The sequence below is a fragment of the Salmo trutta genome, chromosome 17 (genome assembly GCF_901001165.1).
Source record: "Salmo trutta chromosome 17, fSalTru1.1, whole genome shotgun sequence".
In the NCBI taxonomy this organism is placed as follows: domain Eukaryota; kingdom Metazoa; phylum Chordata; class Actinopteri; order Salmoniformes; family Salmonidae; genus Salmo; species Salmo trutta.
In genome coordinates, this window is record NC_042973.1 from 54118416 (window position 1) to 54134783 (window position 16368).

Consider the following 16368-nt stretch of genomic DNA (forward strand, 5'->3'; position numbering starts at 1 on the left):
GTGGATCGGCGATGGCTAGAAGACCAGTGACGTCGACCGCAGAACACCGCCCGAACAAGGAGAGGGACAGATGGGACCAGATTTCTTCTAATCAGGTCATATGCTTTTTTTTACTCCTGTTAAAACTCCTGGCCCTAGGGAGGATTAAAACATGAAAATCCTGTCAAACAAGTCGTGAGGCAAATCAGTCTAAACAGTACTTTGTCCCTCTTTTCAACGCTTTTTGTCTATTTTTTTATTCAACCGAATCAAAAGTGCTGGGGCAAATGCCAGCTTGCCACACGTACTGCTGTGCTGATCTCTGCAACAAATTAAGAAACAACCTACATGTATGATTTATATGTATCTTATTTTTGGGTTGCTGGAATGAGCATCGATACAAACACCTCATGTCAACTACCCAGTGAATTATACCTAGGGCGACCATATGTCCTCTTTTTCCCGGACATGTTCTCTTTTTGGACCTAAAAAAATGCGTCCGGCCGGGATTTCTAAATCGCCCAAAATGTCCGGCATTCGGCTTTTGCTTTCTACAGTCGCCATTCATTGTGTGCGTTTTTGGGGTTTTGCATTGCTTTGACCTTTCTCTTTAAGTCCCGCCTTCTCACACGCCACCATTGGTGGGTCATGTAGGCCTACGCAAACATTGTTCAAACTGCATCTCAATCATTACCCTCACCATGGCAACAGCCAAGAGACAGAGCAGCAGCATGCTTGTCAACAGTGGCACATGGCTCCAGAACAGCGTAAAAATGCCCAAACGCAAATGTAAATTCACAGACGATTTACAGAGAAAATTCCCGTGTTTTCGTCTTGGTCGGGATCCGTGTGAAGCAGAATGCATGACCTGCAAAGCTGGCATGTACGTGTCAGTGTCAAATAAAGGTGCTAGCGACCTAGAAGCCCAGATAAGCTCCGCAAAACACAAAATTGCAGCTAAAGGAGAGAGTTCGTCAGGTAAATGAACTGACTATTTTGTGAGAGCAGGTAAAACAGAAGATGCTGTTACTGCTGCGGAGGGAGTTTTTGCATTCCACAACACGAAGCATCACAATAGCTACAGATCAATGGACTGCACGTCTGCCTTGTTAAAAAAGGCTTTCCCTGATTCCGAGACTGCGCGAAAACTTTCAAGCGCTCGTACTAAGACCGAAGCAATTGTTAACGCTGTGATAGCACCACATTCTGTCGACATAGTTCAGAAAGCACTAGAAGACATACCTTACTGTGGTGTTTCAACTGATGGGAGCAATCACGGTGCTGTGAAAATATTCCCTCTGCTTATTCAGTATTTTGATTGGAAGAATTGTGGCATGCAAAGTAAATTAGTCGAAGTTAAAAACACTCCAAATGAGACAGCTGATACTAGGGTGACCATACGTCCTCTTTTTCCCGGACATGTCCTCTTTTTTGAAAACTAAAATATGGTCACCCTATTATACCCCCATTTTCAGTCGTAATTTGCATTTACCACATAGCCCAATGATTTGCATGATATTGATTAAAATGAAGCATGGTTTGTTGTAAGGTAGGCCTACTGTACTTTTATATTTGTATTATAAGGGTAATCATTCATTTTTTTATAGGCTAACATTACTTGATGAAGCTTTAGCTAGCAGTAACTCTGCTTTTGTCTTGAAGCTATAATGTAATGAATGTAAAGACAAGAAAACACTTTAATTGTCTGCATATGTTTGTGAATTGTTGCGTTAAGAGTGTAATATGGTAGATGCATGAAGAATTGCTTGCTTAATGTTAGCTAGTAGCTAGCTAGTTTAATAGTTGAATAGTTTGTAATACTTAGCCTCCTGGCTAGTGGCTACTGTGACATTTACGGTACTTTTGAGCTGCGAAGCAAGAACACCAACCGAACCCTCTCTAGGCTCTTGACATTCCCGTAGCTAATGTGAATTGAAAAGTGTATGTGCATATTATGTAAATATACATTTCATCCCAATAACTCCATTCAGTGTGAATAAGTCTATCTGTAGTCTTTATGCCAGAGCAGGGGGTGGGTTAAGGCATATACAGTGCCTTCAGAAAGTATTCACACCCCTTGACTTTTTCCACATTTTGTTGTGTTACAGCCTAAGTTTAAAATTGTTTAAATTGAGACTTTTCGTGACACAACATCCCATAATGTCAAAGTGGAATTGTGTTTTTTATTTTTTATTTTACAAATGATTTAAAAATGAAAAGCTCACGCCTTGAGTCAATTCAATCCCTTTGTTATGGCAAGCCTAAATAAGTTCAGGAGTAAAAATGTGCTTAACAATTCCCATTATAAGTTGCATGGACTCACTCCGTGTTCAATAATTGTCATGGTGTATCAATAAACCCAGTCACTACAAATATACAGGTGTCCTTCCAAACTAAGTTGCCAGAGAGGAAGGAAACCACTCAGGGATTTCATCATGAGGCCAATGGTAACTTTAAAACTGTTCCAGAGTATAATGGCTGTGATAGGAGAAAACTGAGGATGGATCAACAACATTGTAGTTACTCCACAATACTAACCTAAATGACAGAGTGAAAAGAAGGAAGCCTGTACAGAATAAAAATATTCTAAAACATGCCTCCTGTTTGCAACAAGTCACTAAAGTAATACAGCAAAGCAATTCACTTTTTGTCCTGAATAAAACGTGTTGTATTGGATTTGCCCCAAACATAACACATTACTAAGTACCATTCTCCATATGTTCAGCGATGGTGGTGGCTGCATCATGTATGGGTATGTGTGTAATCGTTAAGGACTGGGGAGTTTTTCAAGATAAAGAAACAGAACGGAGCTAAGCACAGAAAAAATCCTAGAGCAAAACCAGGTTCAGTCTGCTTTCTACCAGAAACTGAAAGATGAATTCACCTTTCAGCAGGTCAATAACCTAAAACACAAGGCCAAATCTACACTGGAGTTGCTTACCAAGACGACAGTGAATGTTTGAGTGGCTGAGTTACAGTTTTGACTTAAATCTGAGACTTGAAAATAGTTGTCTAGCAATGATCAACAATCAATTTGACAGAGCTTGAAGAATTTTGAAAAGAATAATGGGCAAATATTATACAATGCAAGTGTCACGTCCTGACCAGTAAAATGTGTTGTTTGTTATTGTAGTTTGGTCAGGGCATGGCAGGGGGTGTTTGTTTAGTGTGTTTCGGGGTTTTTGGTTGATGTTTTCTATTTCTATGTGGGTTTTCTAGTTTTTCTATGTCTATGTTAGTTTTGTCAATGACCTCCATTCAGAGGCAGCTGTTTGTTGTTTTCTCTGATTGGAGGCCATATTTAAGTGTGTTTGTTTTCACTTGTGTTGGTGGGTGGTTGTTTCCTCGTATAGTCTGAGCACCTTATAGGACTGTTTTTTTCGTTGTTTGTTTTTGTATGAGTATTCTTTTCCCTTCTAAATAAAAAGAAGATGAGCACCTTAACCGCTGCATATTGGTCCGATGATTTCTCCTCCTCAGACGAAGAAGTATATGACAGCAAGTGTGCAAAGAACTTAAGGACTTACCCAGACTCATAACTGTAATTGCTGCCAAAGTTGATTCTAAGACCTATTAACTCAGAGGTGTGAATACTTATAATTGAATTAGATATTTTATTTTCAATACATTTTTTATACATTTGCAAAAATGTCTAAACATGTTTTCCCTTTGTCATTATGGGGTATTGTGTTACAACCTGAATTTAAAATGGTTTACATATATTTGTTTCTTGCACAACTACACACAACAAAATGTGGAATAAGTCCAGGGGTATGAATACTTTTTCAAGGCACTGTAAGGTAGGTCAGTGGGGGGCTTCAGCTAACTGCCTTTGCCCCCTTTCCTCTACCTCTCAAAGTGAATCCACCCTTCCCTCCATTCCTCCCTCCGGAACATTCTCTTATCTCCATCCTCCCGCTTTCACTAAACCCTATCTGCAGCACCAGTGGGTGACTCTTTAGTGATTAGGAGAAGGGGGATAGGAAGGAAAGGAGAAGAGGGGGTAGAGATATGAGCATCACACACTCATCCTCACACCATTCCCTTCCTCCTGGGAAAGAACCTGTCTTTCAATAAATGTCCAAGAAAACGTTCTGTCAAAGGCAGATCTTAGAGCTATAGAGGCAACCATTGTCTCATGGGATGGTGGGAGGGTAGAATTGTCTGAGAGTATAAACAAAGGATTGGACATGGTAACAGTCACTGGTTGCTACTGAGAAGTTATTCAACCCTCCCCACTAAATTTAATTATATGACCCTCCTCACCACTACCCCCATACCCCCAGTTATTGGCTCTCTCTGGAGTTACCTTTGATTGTCTGATCAAAACTGAACAAGCAAAACGTAAATTGCAAGCTGCATACCCAGTGGAACTGTAAATATGTGTCATCACCAAAATCAATTCAACGATTTTAATAGAATAAAAAATGCCTCCCTGTGTCTTATTAAATACATGTGAGACCACGATAGAGAGATGGAAAGAGTACTGTTAGATACCATAGGAGGATATATAGGATATACAGTATATATACAGTGTACTGTATATAGGAGGACAGCTTATAATATAGGGCGTAAGAGACTACTTACGAAGATGAGAAAGTTGAAGACAAACATTAGGTATTTGATGCAGCTGAGACAGTCTCTGTCCATGGCTGTCCCTCTCGCTGAAGCCTCTCCCAGCCCCTGAGAGAGAGAGAACACACAGAGACAGAGCAGTCATTTAAACTGATTTTGTTCTGAAAGAATACACACAACACAAAACCCAGCACTCACTTTTTCATGAGTTCAGCCCATCTAATATACAGTACCAGTCAAAAGTTTGGACACACCTACTAATTTAAGGGTTTTTCTTTATTTGTACCATTTTCTACATTGTAGAATAATAGTGAAGACATCAAAACTATGAAATAACACATATGGAATTATGTAGTAACCAAAAAAGTGTTAAACAAATCAAAGTATATATTTTATTTGAGATTCTTCAAAGTAGCCACCTGTTGCATTGACATCTTTGCACACTCTTCACATTTTCTCAACCAGCACATTAAATGCTTTTCCAACAGTCTTGAAGGAGTTCCCACATATGCTGTGCACTTGTTGGCTGCTTTTCCTTCACTCTGCGGTCCAATTCATCACCAACCATCTCAATTGGGTTGAGGTCGGATGATTGTGGAGGCTAGGTCATCTGATGCAGCACTCCATCACTCTCCTTCTTGGTCAAATAGCCCTTACACAACCTGGAGTTGTGTTGGATCATTGTCCTTTTGAAAAATAAATAAATGATAGTCCCACTAAGCACAAACCAGATGGGATGGCGTATCACTGCAGAATGCTGTGGTAGCCATGCTGATTAAGTGCGCCGTGAATTCTAAACAAATCACTGACAGTGTCACCAGCAAAGCACCCCCACACCATAACACCTCCTCCTCCACGCTTCACGGTGGGAACCACACATGCAGAGATCATCCATTCACCTACTCTGTGTCTCACAAAGACACAGCGTTTGGAACCAAAGATCTCAAATTTGTACTCATCAGACCAAAGGACAGATCTCCACCGGTCTGATATCCACTGCTCGTGTTTCTTGGCCCAAGCAAGTCTCCTCTTCTTATTGGTGTCCTTTAGTAGTGGTTTCTTTGCAGCAATTAGACCATGAAGGCCTGATTCACACAGTCTCCTCTGAACAGTTGATGTTGAGATGTGTCTTACTTGATCTCTGTGAAGCATTTACTTGGGTTGCAATTTCTGAGGCTGGTAACTCTAATGAATTTATCCTCTGCAGCAGAGGTAACTCTGGGTCTTCCTTTCCTGTGTCTGTCCTCATGAGAGACAGATTCATCATTGCGCTTTAAGGTTTTTGCGATTGCACTTGAAGAAACTTTCAAAGTTCTTGAAATTTTCCGTATTGACTGACCTTCATGTCTTAATTTTTGGGATGGGGGGAGCATTCGGAATTTTGGATGAAAAGCGTGCCCAAAGTAAACTGCCTGCTACTCAGCCCCAGAAGCGAGAATATACATATAATTGGTAGATTTGGATAGAAAACAGTCTAAGGTTTCCAAAACTGTTAAAATAATGTCTGTGAGTATAACAGAACTGATATGGCAGGCAAAAACTTGAGGAGAATCCATCCAGGAAATGCTATTATTTTGAAATGGCTGTTATTCCATTGTAAGCCTATCCACCATACAAAGATTTATGACCCAGTTCACGATCCCTTTGGCTTCCACTACATGTGGCCAGTCTTTAGGCATTGTTTCAGGCTTTTACTCTGAAAAATGAGGGAGAAACATCACTTTCAATGAGAGGACAGTGGACATTTCCAGAAATGAGTCCTGCACGTGACCGGGAGCGTGCCTTTCTTGTTTTTCCTTTTCTAATGACAACGCTATTGTCCGGTTGAAATATGATTTATTATTTATGACAAAAACAACCTGAGGATTGATTATAAACATCGTTTGACATGTTTCTACGAACTTTTATGGTACTTTTTAGATTTTTCGTCTGCCTGCTGTGACCACGCTTTGTTCAAATGGATTACTGAACAAAACGCACAAACAAAACGGTGGTTTTTGGACATAAAGAGGGACTTTATCGAACACAACAAACATTTATTGTGTAACATGGAGTCTTGGGAGTGCAACCATATGAAAATCATCAAAGGTAAGTGATACATTTTATCGCTATTTCTGACTTTTGTTACTCCTCAACTTGGTTAGTTACTGTTTGTAATGATTTGTCTGCTGGGCGCTGTTCAGAGATAATCGCATGGTTTGCTTTCGCCGTAAAGCCTTTTTGAAATCTGACACAGCGGTTGGTTAACAAGAAGTTTATCTTTCAGCTGATGTATAACACTTGTATCTTTTATGTATGTTTATTATGACAATTTCTGTTTTGTTGAGTTTCACGCTCTGCAATTTCACCGGATGTTGTTTGAGACAGTGGATTACTGAACAAAACACGCTAACAAAACGGAGGTTTTTGGAAATAAAGAGGGACTTTATCGAACAAAACAAACATTTATTGGGTAACTGGGAGTCTTGTGAGTGCAACCATATGAAGATCATCAAAGGTAAGTGATTAATTTTATCGCTATTTATCGCTAATCGCAACAGAAAAACACCAAAATCATTCTGCACCAGCAACACTTTCTGAACTATCCCAGAAACCAGAAACTTACAGTATAGGTTGGGACAACATAGTGTCGCAGTGTTAGAACCACACAACCTGACATGGCACACAACTCGGTGGGCCCCCAAATTGTGACTGACAACGTATGTTAGTGTTTAACTTTGCTAGTATCGGCCCCTCCCAGGGTATTTTCTGAAACAAAATGGGGCTTAGGTAATGAGCGTGGCAGGGGAATTATAGGACTTCCTGTTGGCCGCAGTGACAAAATGGAGCTGTTTTAAAGCTAATTTCCTGTAAATCTACATATCCTGCCATGGCTCATGCTATCGGAGTGACTCTAAACATTATGACAAAATCAATTGCACTGTTGGAGCTACAAACATAAGCCATGAACAAAATACTCCTGAATGCATAATTTTTTTAATGTAAGATTCTCCCTGACTGTCTAGCTTTTATTTTGGTGATTGTTAGTTCTCAAAGATGCTCTTATTTAATCATATATAGGTCCATTATTTTTTCTACATACTTTATCTGTTTTTAGTCGTTTAAGTTTACACTGAAATATTCAGACATTGCTCGTTCTGATATTTATTTTTTTATTTTGGGGATTTGTGTGTATTATTTTGTATTGTTAGGTATACTGCACTTTTGGAGCTACAAACAAGCATTTTGCTGCACCTGCGATATCTGCAAAATATGTGTACGCGACCAATAAAACTTGATTTGATTCAAAAATAATTTACTGTTTGTACATAGACTTTGAACGTCACAGAAGTGGGGATCAGACATTCAGGCCCAAACACAGTTGAGGCTTCAAGCTTTTCCCCTGATAGCTTAAAACCATCAAGCCCTGGATTGGTAGATATTGCCCTGGTTTTAACCACTGACTCAGAGTTCCTGAGAGAAATGGAGATAGCCTAGAGGAGTTTTCACAGCAAATAAGGCTAGAGGAAAAGGCAGCTAGAAGATTAGGAGTCTGAAGCTAGAAAGGAAGACAGGGAAAATGGAAGCCATTTCAACTTTTTTTAACAGATTGGCAGTGTCTGTGAGGAGTTGTCTGGTTGCCCAAACCAGGTCTATTCATAACTCCTACACTCCCTAAAGGTAGATTTACTTCTAGCTGTCTCGGAAGAGTTAAGTACCGTCGCTTATATGTGAAATAAATACGGGCATGTCGGGGAAAATCTTTTGTTTTTGTTGGTTTTACCTCTGACACCAGTGGCGATTGGTACCATTTAAGATGAGGGAGGATGATAATGTTTTGCTTGAGCATGGCCTTATTTCTATTACAGCATATTGGATGACTGTCATTCAGATTCCATTCACCCAGCTTAATGTAACATCAATAGGTTTAGGCTACTACATGAAACCAAAATGTTCCCTATACCTATCATGAGGTTACTACAACCTAACCTATGAATGAAAATATACAACGTAGGTGCACAGGTCGAGAGAAATTTGTATAATCAAGGTGACAGACAGTGACACATTCAATAACACCTTGCACACTCTTGCCTGCATCTAGCTTATCTAGGGTATAATCATTAGTCCAACGGTTGCAAAAGAGAGTTTCTATTGGACAAACTCAGGTATGTTCATCCCCGTTTCGTTCCGTTTGCTTCCATTTAAGAAAGCAAAATCGGCTGAAAGAATACACCCCTGATCACAAGCAAACACAGTTCACTTACAAAGCAGCCACATATAAACAGCATGATCACTTTGATCGTTGTAGCTATAATTCCTTCTCGCATCTACGCGCTCTCCTCCTCTCACATTTTCCCTTTGCTTGTGGACTTCAGTGCACAACACAACACATCACCAAACCTTCATATTATAATTGCTAACCACTACACACAACCTACATCGTTATCACCATTATTAGCTAACATCAAAGTCAACATACACTACATGACCAAAAGTATGTGGACACCTGCTCGTCGAACATCTCATTCTAAAATTATGGGCATTAATATGGAGTTGGTCCCCCCTTTGCTGCTATAACAGTCTCCACTCTTCTTGGAACGCTTTCCACTAAATGTTGGAATATTTCTGCAATCTCGACAAACCATTTCTGTATGGACCTCGCTTTGTGCACAGTGGCATTTTCATGCTGAAACAGGAAAGGGCCTTTCCCAAACTGTTGCCACAAAGTTGGACGCACAGAATCGTCTAGAATGTCATTGTATGCTGTAGCGATTTCCCTTCACAGCCCCAGACCATTATTCCTCCTCCACCAAACTTTACAGTTGGCACTATGCATTCGGGCAGGTAGCATTCTCCTGGCATCCGCCAAACCCATATTCGTCCTTACCACTTTGTGGCTGAGCCGATGCTGCTTCTAGACGTTTCCACTTCACAATAACAGCACTTACAGTTGAGCTAAGCTCTAGCAGCGCAGAAATTTGACAAACTGACTTGTTGGAAAGGTGACATCCTATGATGGTGCCACGTTGAAAGTCACTGAGCTCTTCAGTAAGGCCATTTCTACTGCAAATGTTTGTTTATGGAGATTGCATGGCTGTGTGCTCGATTGTATACACTTGTCAGCAACAGGTTTGGCTGAAATAGCCGAATCCACTGATATGAAGAGGTGTCTACATACTTTTGTATATATAGTGTAGCTGTTCTGATGTCCAGAAGCTCTTTTTCTGTCATAGGAAATGATGGCAGTAACATTATGTACAAAAAAAGTTATGATCAGCACAAAAAAACACAACCTAGCAGAATTGGTGAGGAGCCTGTAAAACAGAAGCTATCCATTGTAGTGCCATTCAATTTTTTATAACCTTTATTTAACTAGGTAAGTCAGTTAAGAACAAATAAGACAGTGGGTTAACTGCCTTGTTCAGGGTCAGAACGACAGATTTTTACCTTGTCAGCTCAGGGATTTGATCTAGCAACCTTTCGGTTACCAGCCCAACGCTTTAACCACTAGGCTACCTGCCGCCCCATACCATGACTTACATTATATACCATGACTTACATTATATTTCTCCTTGTAATATTGGGGATGTCTCTCATGTCATCCCTGTTTAAAAGTAGTGTACTATATAGGGAATAGTGTACCATTTGGGAAGCCATGGCTCGGCACATGGCTTCACACCATCTGCTCCACATTCTCCATATGATCGATCTGCTCTACAGGCAATAATCTCTGCACTACACAGACCAAGCCAGTGACAGTCTCTCAAACCTCTCCCCCTATTTATGAAAAAGGTAAGAGACACTAACACACAAACTGGCCTCTCTTACAAAATATATTTTATCTCAATGAAAATAACCTGCAAAGGTTACAAGAAAGGAGGATGGGGGAGATGGTGAAGATGGGGAGGGGGAGTTAATGGTAATGGTTGGGTTCTCTTTCAAAACTGAACACACTTGGCTACATGGTGGTTTCTCCTTGAGAGTGACACTTTCAGCTCAACTAATGATGTGACTCTATTGCCCTCCCTCCCCATCTCTCCTCTCCACCGTCTCCCCCATCCTCCCATCTCTCCTCCCATCATCCCTCTCTCCTGACCAAGGACAGTAATGAAGTGACTATTATCCCCATCTCCTCCGTCTCTCCCCCTCCCTCCCTCATCTCACCCATCTCTCCCCTACCCCCCATTCAGGACAGATGTACCAGCAGGACAAGGACACTGTGTCTGCTCTGAGCCAAATGGCACCCTATTCCCTATTTGGTGCACTACTTTTGACCAGGGCCCAGTCAAAGGTAGTGCACTATATAGGGAATAGGGTGCCATTTGGGAGGTAACTGTGTCTGATCTGAGCCAAACTCCCCCAGCCACCTTCACCCTCCCTCAACCCCGACCATGAGCCTGCATACCAAATCCGCACCCACCCTCCTTCCCTCCCTCACCTTCCCCCACCCTGCTGCTCACCCTCCTTACCCTCCCTCCCTCCTCAAACCCCAGCCTAGACCATGAGCCATGAGGCTGCATAGCAAGTCATCATTAACCCATCAGATACTGCTGGGATCATGAGGATGGAACTTGACCCCTCTAAAATGCCATTGACTTCTTAAATGATCACCTATAATTGACCCCTAGGGACCAGGCTGATTGTCCCCTCTCCACCGTGCAGGGGGAGCAGGTGTGTGTGTGTGTGTGTGTGGTACATTGTTTGCATCAGTCTGGATACAGAAGGTGCACACACCACACACACACACACTCTTCACACATACACACACGGATGATAATGCTAATACCTCCTGATACGGACGCAGAGGGAGGACCACACACACAGACACACACCTGTAACATCACCCTTCATCTCAATGAAATACTCATTTTCATATTCTAGCACTGACTCCTTTAAATGTGTCTTAATAAGTAAACAGCCCAGAATGAAAGAGATAGAGAAAGAACAAACATATGAAAGAAATGGAGGGAGAAAAATAGAGAAAGAAACAGAAACAAATAGAAACAGACACTGAGAAAGAGAGCGGTTGAAATAAATAGTTCTCCCTTGAAGAGCAGAATGTCCCTTAATGACTGTCCAATTAAGAAAGAATGCTGCTGTGCTACTGTCAAACTGTGGTAAAGTGGTGGTGCATGCTAAACTGCTAACTAGCTACTTGATATACACACTCCTATAGAGGGCATACAGCTCACTGACAGACATAGTACACTCCTTCTATGTAACTACTGCACAAACCTATACACACTACTATACAGGGCATCAAATCAAATCAAGGTTTATTTCTCACGTGCGCCGAATACAACAGGTGTAGACCTTACAGTGAAATGCTTACTTACAGGCTCTAACCAATAGTGCAAAAAAAGGGATTAGGTGAACAATAGGTAAGTAAAGAAATAATAACAACAGTCAAAAGACAGCGAAAAATAACAGTAGCGAGGCTACATACAGACACCGGTTAGTCAGGCTGATTGAGGTAGTATGTACATGTAGATATGGCTAAAGTGACTATGCATATATGATGAACAGAGAGTAGCAGTAGCGTAAAAGGGGTTGGTGGGTGGCGGGACACAATGCAGATAGCCCGGTTAGTCAATGTGCCGGAGCACTGGTTAGTCGGGTCAATTGAGGTAGTATGCACATTTATGTATAGATAAAGTGACTATGCATATATGATAAACAGAGAGCAGCAACAGCGTAAAAGAGGGGGGGCACACAATGCAAATAGTCCGGGTAGCCATTTGATTACCTGTTCAGGAGTCTTATGGCTTGGGGTAAAAACTGTTGAGAAGCCTTTTTGTCCTAGACTTGGCATTCTGGTACCGCTTGCCATGTGGTAGTAGAGAGAACAGTCTATGACTGGGGTGGCTGGGGTCTTTGACAATTTTTAGGGCCTGACACCGCCTGGTGTAGAGGTCCTGGATGGCAGGCAGCTTAGCCCCAGTGATGTACTGGGCCGTACGCACTACCCTCTGTAGTGCCTTGTGGTTGGAGGCCGAGCAATTGCCGTACCAGTCAGTGATGCGACCAGTCAGGATGCTCTCGATGTTGCAGCTGAAAAACCTTTTGAGGATCTCAGAACCCATGCCAAATGTTTTTAGTTTCCTGATGGGGAATAGGCTTTGTCGTGCCCTCTTCACGACTGTCTTGGTGTGTTTTGACCATTCTAGTTTGTTGCTGATGTGGACACCAAGGAACTTGAAGCTCTCAACCTTCTCCACTACAGCCCCGTCAATGAGAATGGGGGCGTGTTCGGTCCTCCTTTTCCTGTAGTCCACAATCATTTCCTTGTCTTGGTTACGTTGAGGGACAGGTTGTTATTCTGGCACCACTCGGCCAGATCTCTGACCTCCTCCCTATAGGCTGTCTCTTTGTTGTCGGTGATCAGGCCTACCACTGTTGTGTCGTCTGCAAACTTAATGATGGTGTTGGAGTCGTGCCTGGCCATGCAGTCGTGGGTGAACAGGGAGTACAGGAGGGGACTGAGCACACACCCCTGGGGTCTCCAGTGTTGAGGATTAGCATGGCAGATGTGTTGCTACCTACCCTCACCACCTGGGGGCGGCCCGTCAGGAAGTCCAGGATCCAGTTGCAGAGGGAGGTGTTTAGTCCCAGAATCCTTAGCTTAGTGATGAGCTTTGAAGGTACTATGGTGTTGAATGCTGAGCTGTAGTCAATGAATAGCATTCTCACATAAGTGTTCCTTTTGTCCAGGTGGGAAAGGGCAGTGTGGAGTGCAATAGAGATTGCATCATCTGTGGATCTGTTTGGGCGGTATGCAAATTGGACTGGGTCTAGGGTTTCTGGGATAATGGTGTTGATGTGAGCCATTACCAGCCTTTCAAAGCACTTCATGGCTACGGACGTTAGTGCTACGGGTCTGTAGTCATTTAGGCAGGTTGCCTTTGTGTTATTGGGCATAAGGACTATGGTTGTCTGCTTGAAACACGTTGGTATTACAGACTCAATCAGGAACATGTTGAAAATGTCAGTGAAGGCACCTGCCAGTTGGTCAGCACATGCCCGGAGCACACATTCTGGTAATCCGTCTGGCACCGTATCCTTGTGTATGTTGACCTGTTTAAAGGTCTTACTCATGTCGGCTATGGAGAGCGTGATCACACAGTCGTCCGGAAAAACAGCTGATGCTCTCATGCATGCCTCAGTGTTGCTTGCCTCGAAGCGAGCATAGAAGTGATTTAGCTCGTCTGGTAGGCTCGTGTCAATTGGCAGCTCGTGGCTGTGCTTCCCTTTGTAGTCTGTAATAGTTTGCAAGCCCTGCCACATAAGACGAGTGTCGGAGCCGGTGTAGTATGATTCTATCTTAGCCCTGTATTGACCCTTTGCCTGTTGATGGTTCGTCGAAGGGCATAGCAGGATTTCTTGTAAGCTTCCGGGTTAGAGTCCCGCACCTTGAAGGCGGAAGCTCTACCCTTTAGCTCAGTGCGAATGTTGCCTGTAATCCATGGCTTCTGGTTGGGGTATGTACGTACAGTCACTGTGGGGACAACGTCTTCAATGCACTTATTGATAAAGCCAGTGACTGATGTGGTGTACTCCTCAATGCCATCGGAAGAATCCATGAACATGTTCCAGTCTGTGATAGCAAAACAGTCCTGTAGTTTAGCATCTGCTTCATCTGACCACTTTTTTATAGACCGAGTCACTGGTGCTTCCTGCTTGAATTTTTGCTTGTAAGTAGGAATCAGGAGGATAGCGTTGTGGTCGGATTTACCAACTGGAGGGCGAGGGAGAGCTTTGTACGTGTCTCTGTGTGTGGAGTACAGGTGATCTAGATTTTTTTCCCTCTGGTTGCACATTTAACATGGTGATAGAAATTAGGTAGAACTGATTTAAGTTTCCCTGCATTAAAGTCTCCGGCCACTAGGAGCACCGCCTCTGGGTGAGTGGTTTCCTGTTTGCTTATTTCCTTATACTGCTGACTGAGTGCAGTCTTAGTGCCAGCATCTGTCTGTGGTGGTAAATAAACAGCCACGAAAAGTATAGCTGAACTCTCTAAGCAAGTAGTGTGGTCTGCAATTTATCACAATATACTCTACTTCAGGCGAGCAAAATCTAGAGACTTCCCTAGATTTTATGCACCAGCTGTGGTTTACAAATATGCACAGACCGCCCCCCCCCCCCCTCGTCTTACCGGAGTGTGCTGTTCTATCTTACCGGTGCAGCATATATCCCGCTTGCTGAATATCCATGTCATCATTCAGCCACGATTCCGTGAAACATAGGATATTACAGTTTTTGATGTCCCGTTGGTAGAATATTTGTGATCGTACCTCGTCTAATTTATTGTCCTATGATTGCACGTTGGCGAGTAACATTTACGGTAACGGCAGCTTTCCCACTCGCCTTCTGCGGGTCCTCACGAGACATCCGGCTCTGTGTCCCCTGTACCTGCGCCTCTTCCTCTTGCAAATAACGGGGATGTCGGCCCTGTGGGGTGTTTGGAGAATGTCTTGTGCGTCCTGCTTGTTGTAGAAAAAAATCTTTGTCAAAGGAAGATTGACAGACAGACAACTTTGACTGAACACTCAGGGAATGGGAAGTTCTATAAGCAGATCTCACATGAAGAAAGTGTGAAGCTTCAAGCTTCACAGCATGGGACTCACAGAGAGGATACAGTGTTCTCACGGTCAAACTGTAACTCCTTTGGGTCTGGTTGTTAGGGAAACTGGCTGTGGCTGGCTGGCCAGAGCCCAAATGCTGGTTAAAAGCCCAGGTGGAAACATACAATACTGCTACTCCTGTGCCATCAGGCAAGGTACTTTAATTGGTTCAGAGAAGGCTATACAATATAGCTCTTATAGATGTAAAATGAGATCTTACAGATGGCCTCTGCAGGCGCTGTACTGTACACCAAGACAAGTGGGTAAGATTGGTCTCAGTTATCCTCGCTCAGTAGACCCATTAATCACTTCTATTCATTGTACAAAAAATGTTTGTTAAGACTAGAAAAAAAATCAGTAAAGGCATTTGGAGACAAAACCGCTATTGGGAAAAGGTATTATGTGTATTACAATTTCAGAAACTGCAGCATACCAGTGTACAGTGAACAGTAATCCCCTTTATTGCCTCTAGGGAGCACCTTTCATGCTGGTACAGTCCCAATGAGTAAGTCTGAGGCCCAAGGATAAAGGTTGTCCTCTGACCAAGCAGCTGACACAGTTGTGAACAATAGTCTGATTTACTAACAGTCTTTCCAGTCTGGACACAGAGTCCTCCCAGTCGAGAGAGAGAGAGAGAACCAGCTTTTGGAACTTCGGTGAGTGTAATGTTTACTGTTAATTGTTATTGTTTATTTCACTTTTTTTTATTATCTACTTCACTTGCTTTGGCAATGTTAACATATGTTTCCCATGCCAATAAAGCCCTTGAATTGAATTGGAGAGAGAGAGATGAGTCTGATAGCATATGGTCTGATAGCATATCAACAAGAATGCAGGCCAAGGTCTCTGCCATCTAGCATTTTTAAATTCAATACAACCTCAGGAGTAAGGGGAAAGATCCTGGCTGATATCCATGCTCGGTGTGGTGGTGATCCTTGTCCTCTTTCATCTTCTCCCTCCTACTCCTCCCTCACCCTCCTCCCCCTCCTAGTCCTCAGTCTTTTCCCTCCCCTCCTCCGTCAAACCCCCTCCGTCTTTTCCCTCCTCCACCTCATCCCACCCTCTTCCATCTCCTCCTCCACATTCTCCTTCATACAGCAGATGCATAGGCTTTGCTCCAGTTCTCGCTTAATAGTGTCAACACCTGTATCAGACAGAGTGGAGATAGTAACATGTTCAGGGAGGATGGATCGATTCATAGCCCAGGGATGGC

General features: G+C 42.7%; 1 protein-coding gene across 1 annotated transcript in view; it reads right to left on the reverse strand.

The window, feature by feature from the left end:
- Positions 1–16368, reverse strand: part of LOC115152432 (tetraspanin-18) — a 111891-nt gene that overhangs the window by 19844 nt on the left and 75679 nt on the right. The window contains exon 3 of the mRNA XM_029697309.1: positions 4567–4662. Coding sequence (XP_029553169.1) covers positions 4567–4662 — 96 coding nt within the window. The remainder of the gene's footprint in view (positions 1–4566; positions 4663–16368) is intronic.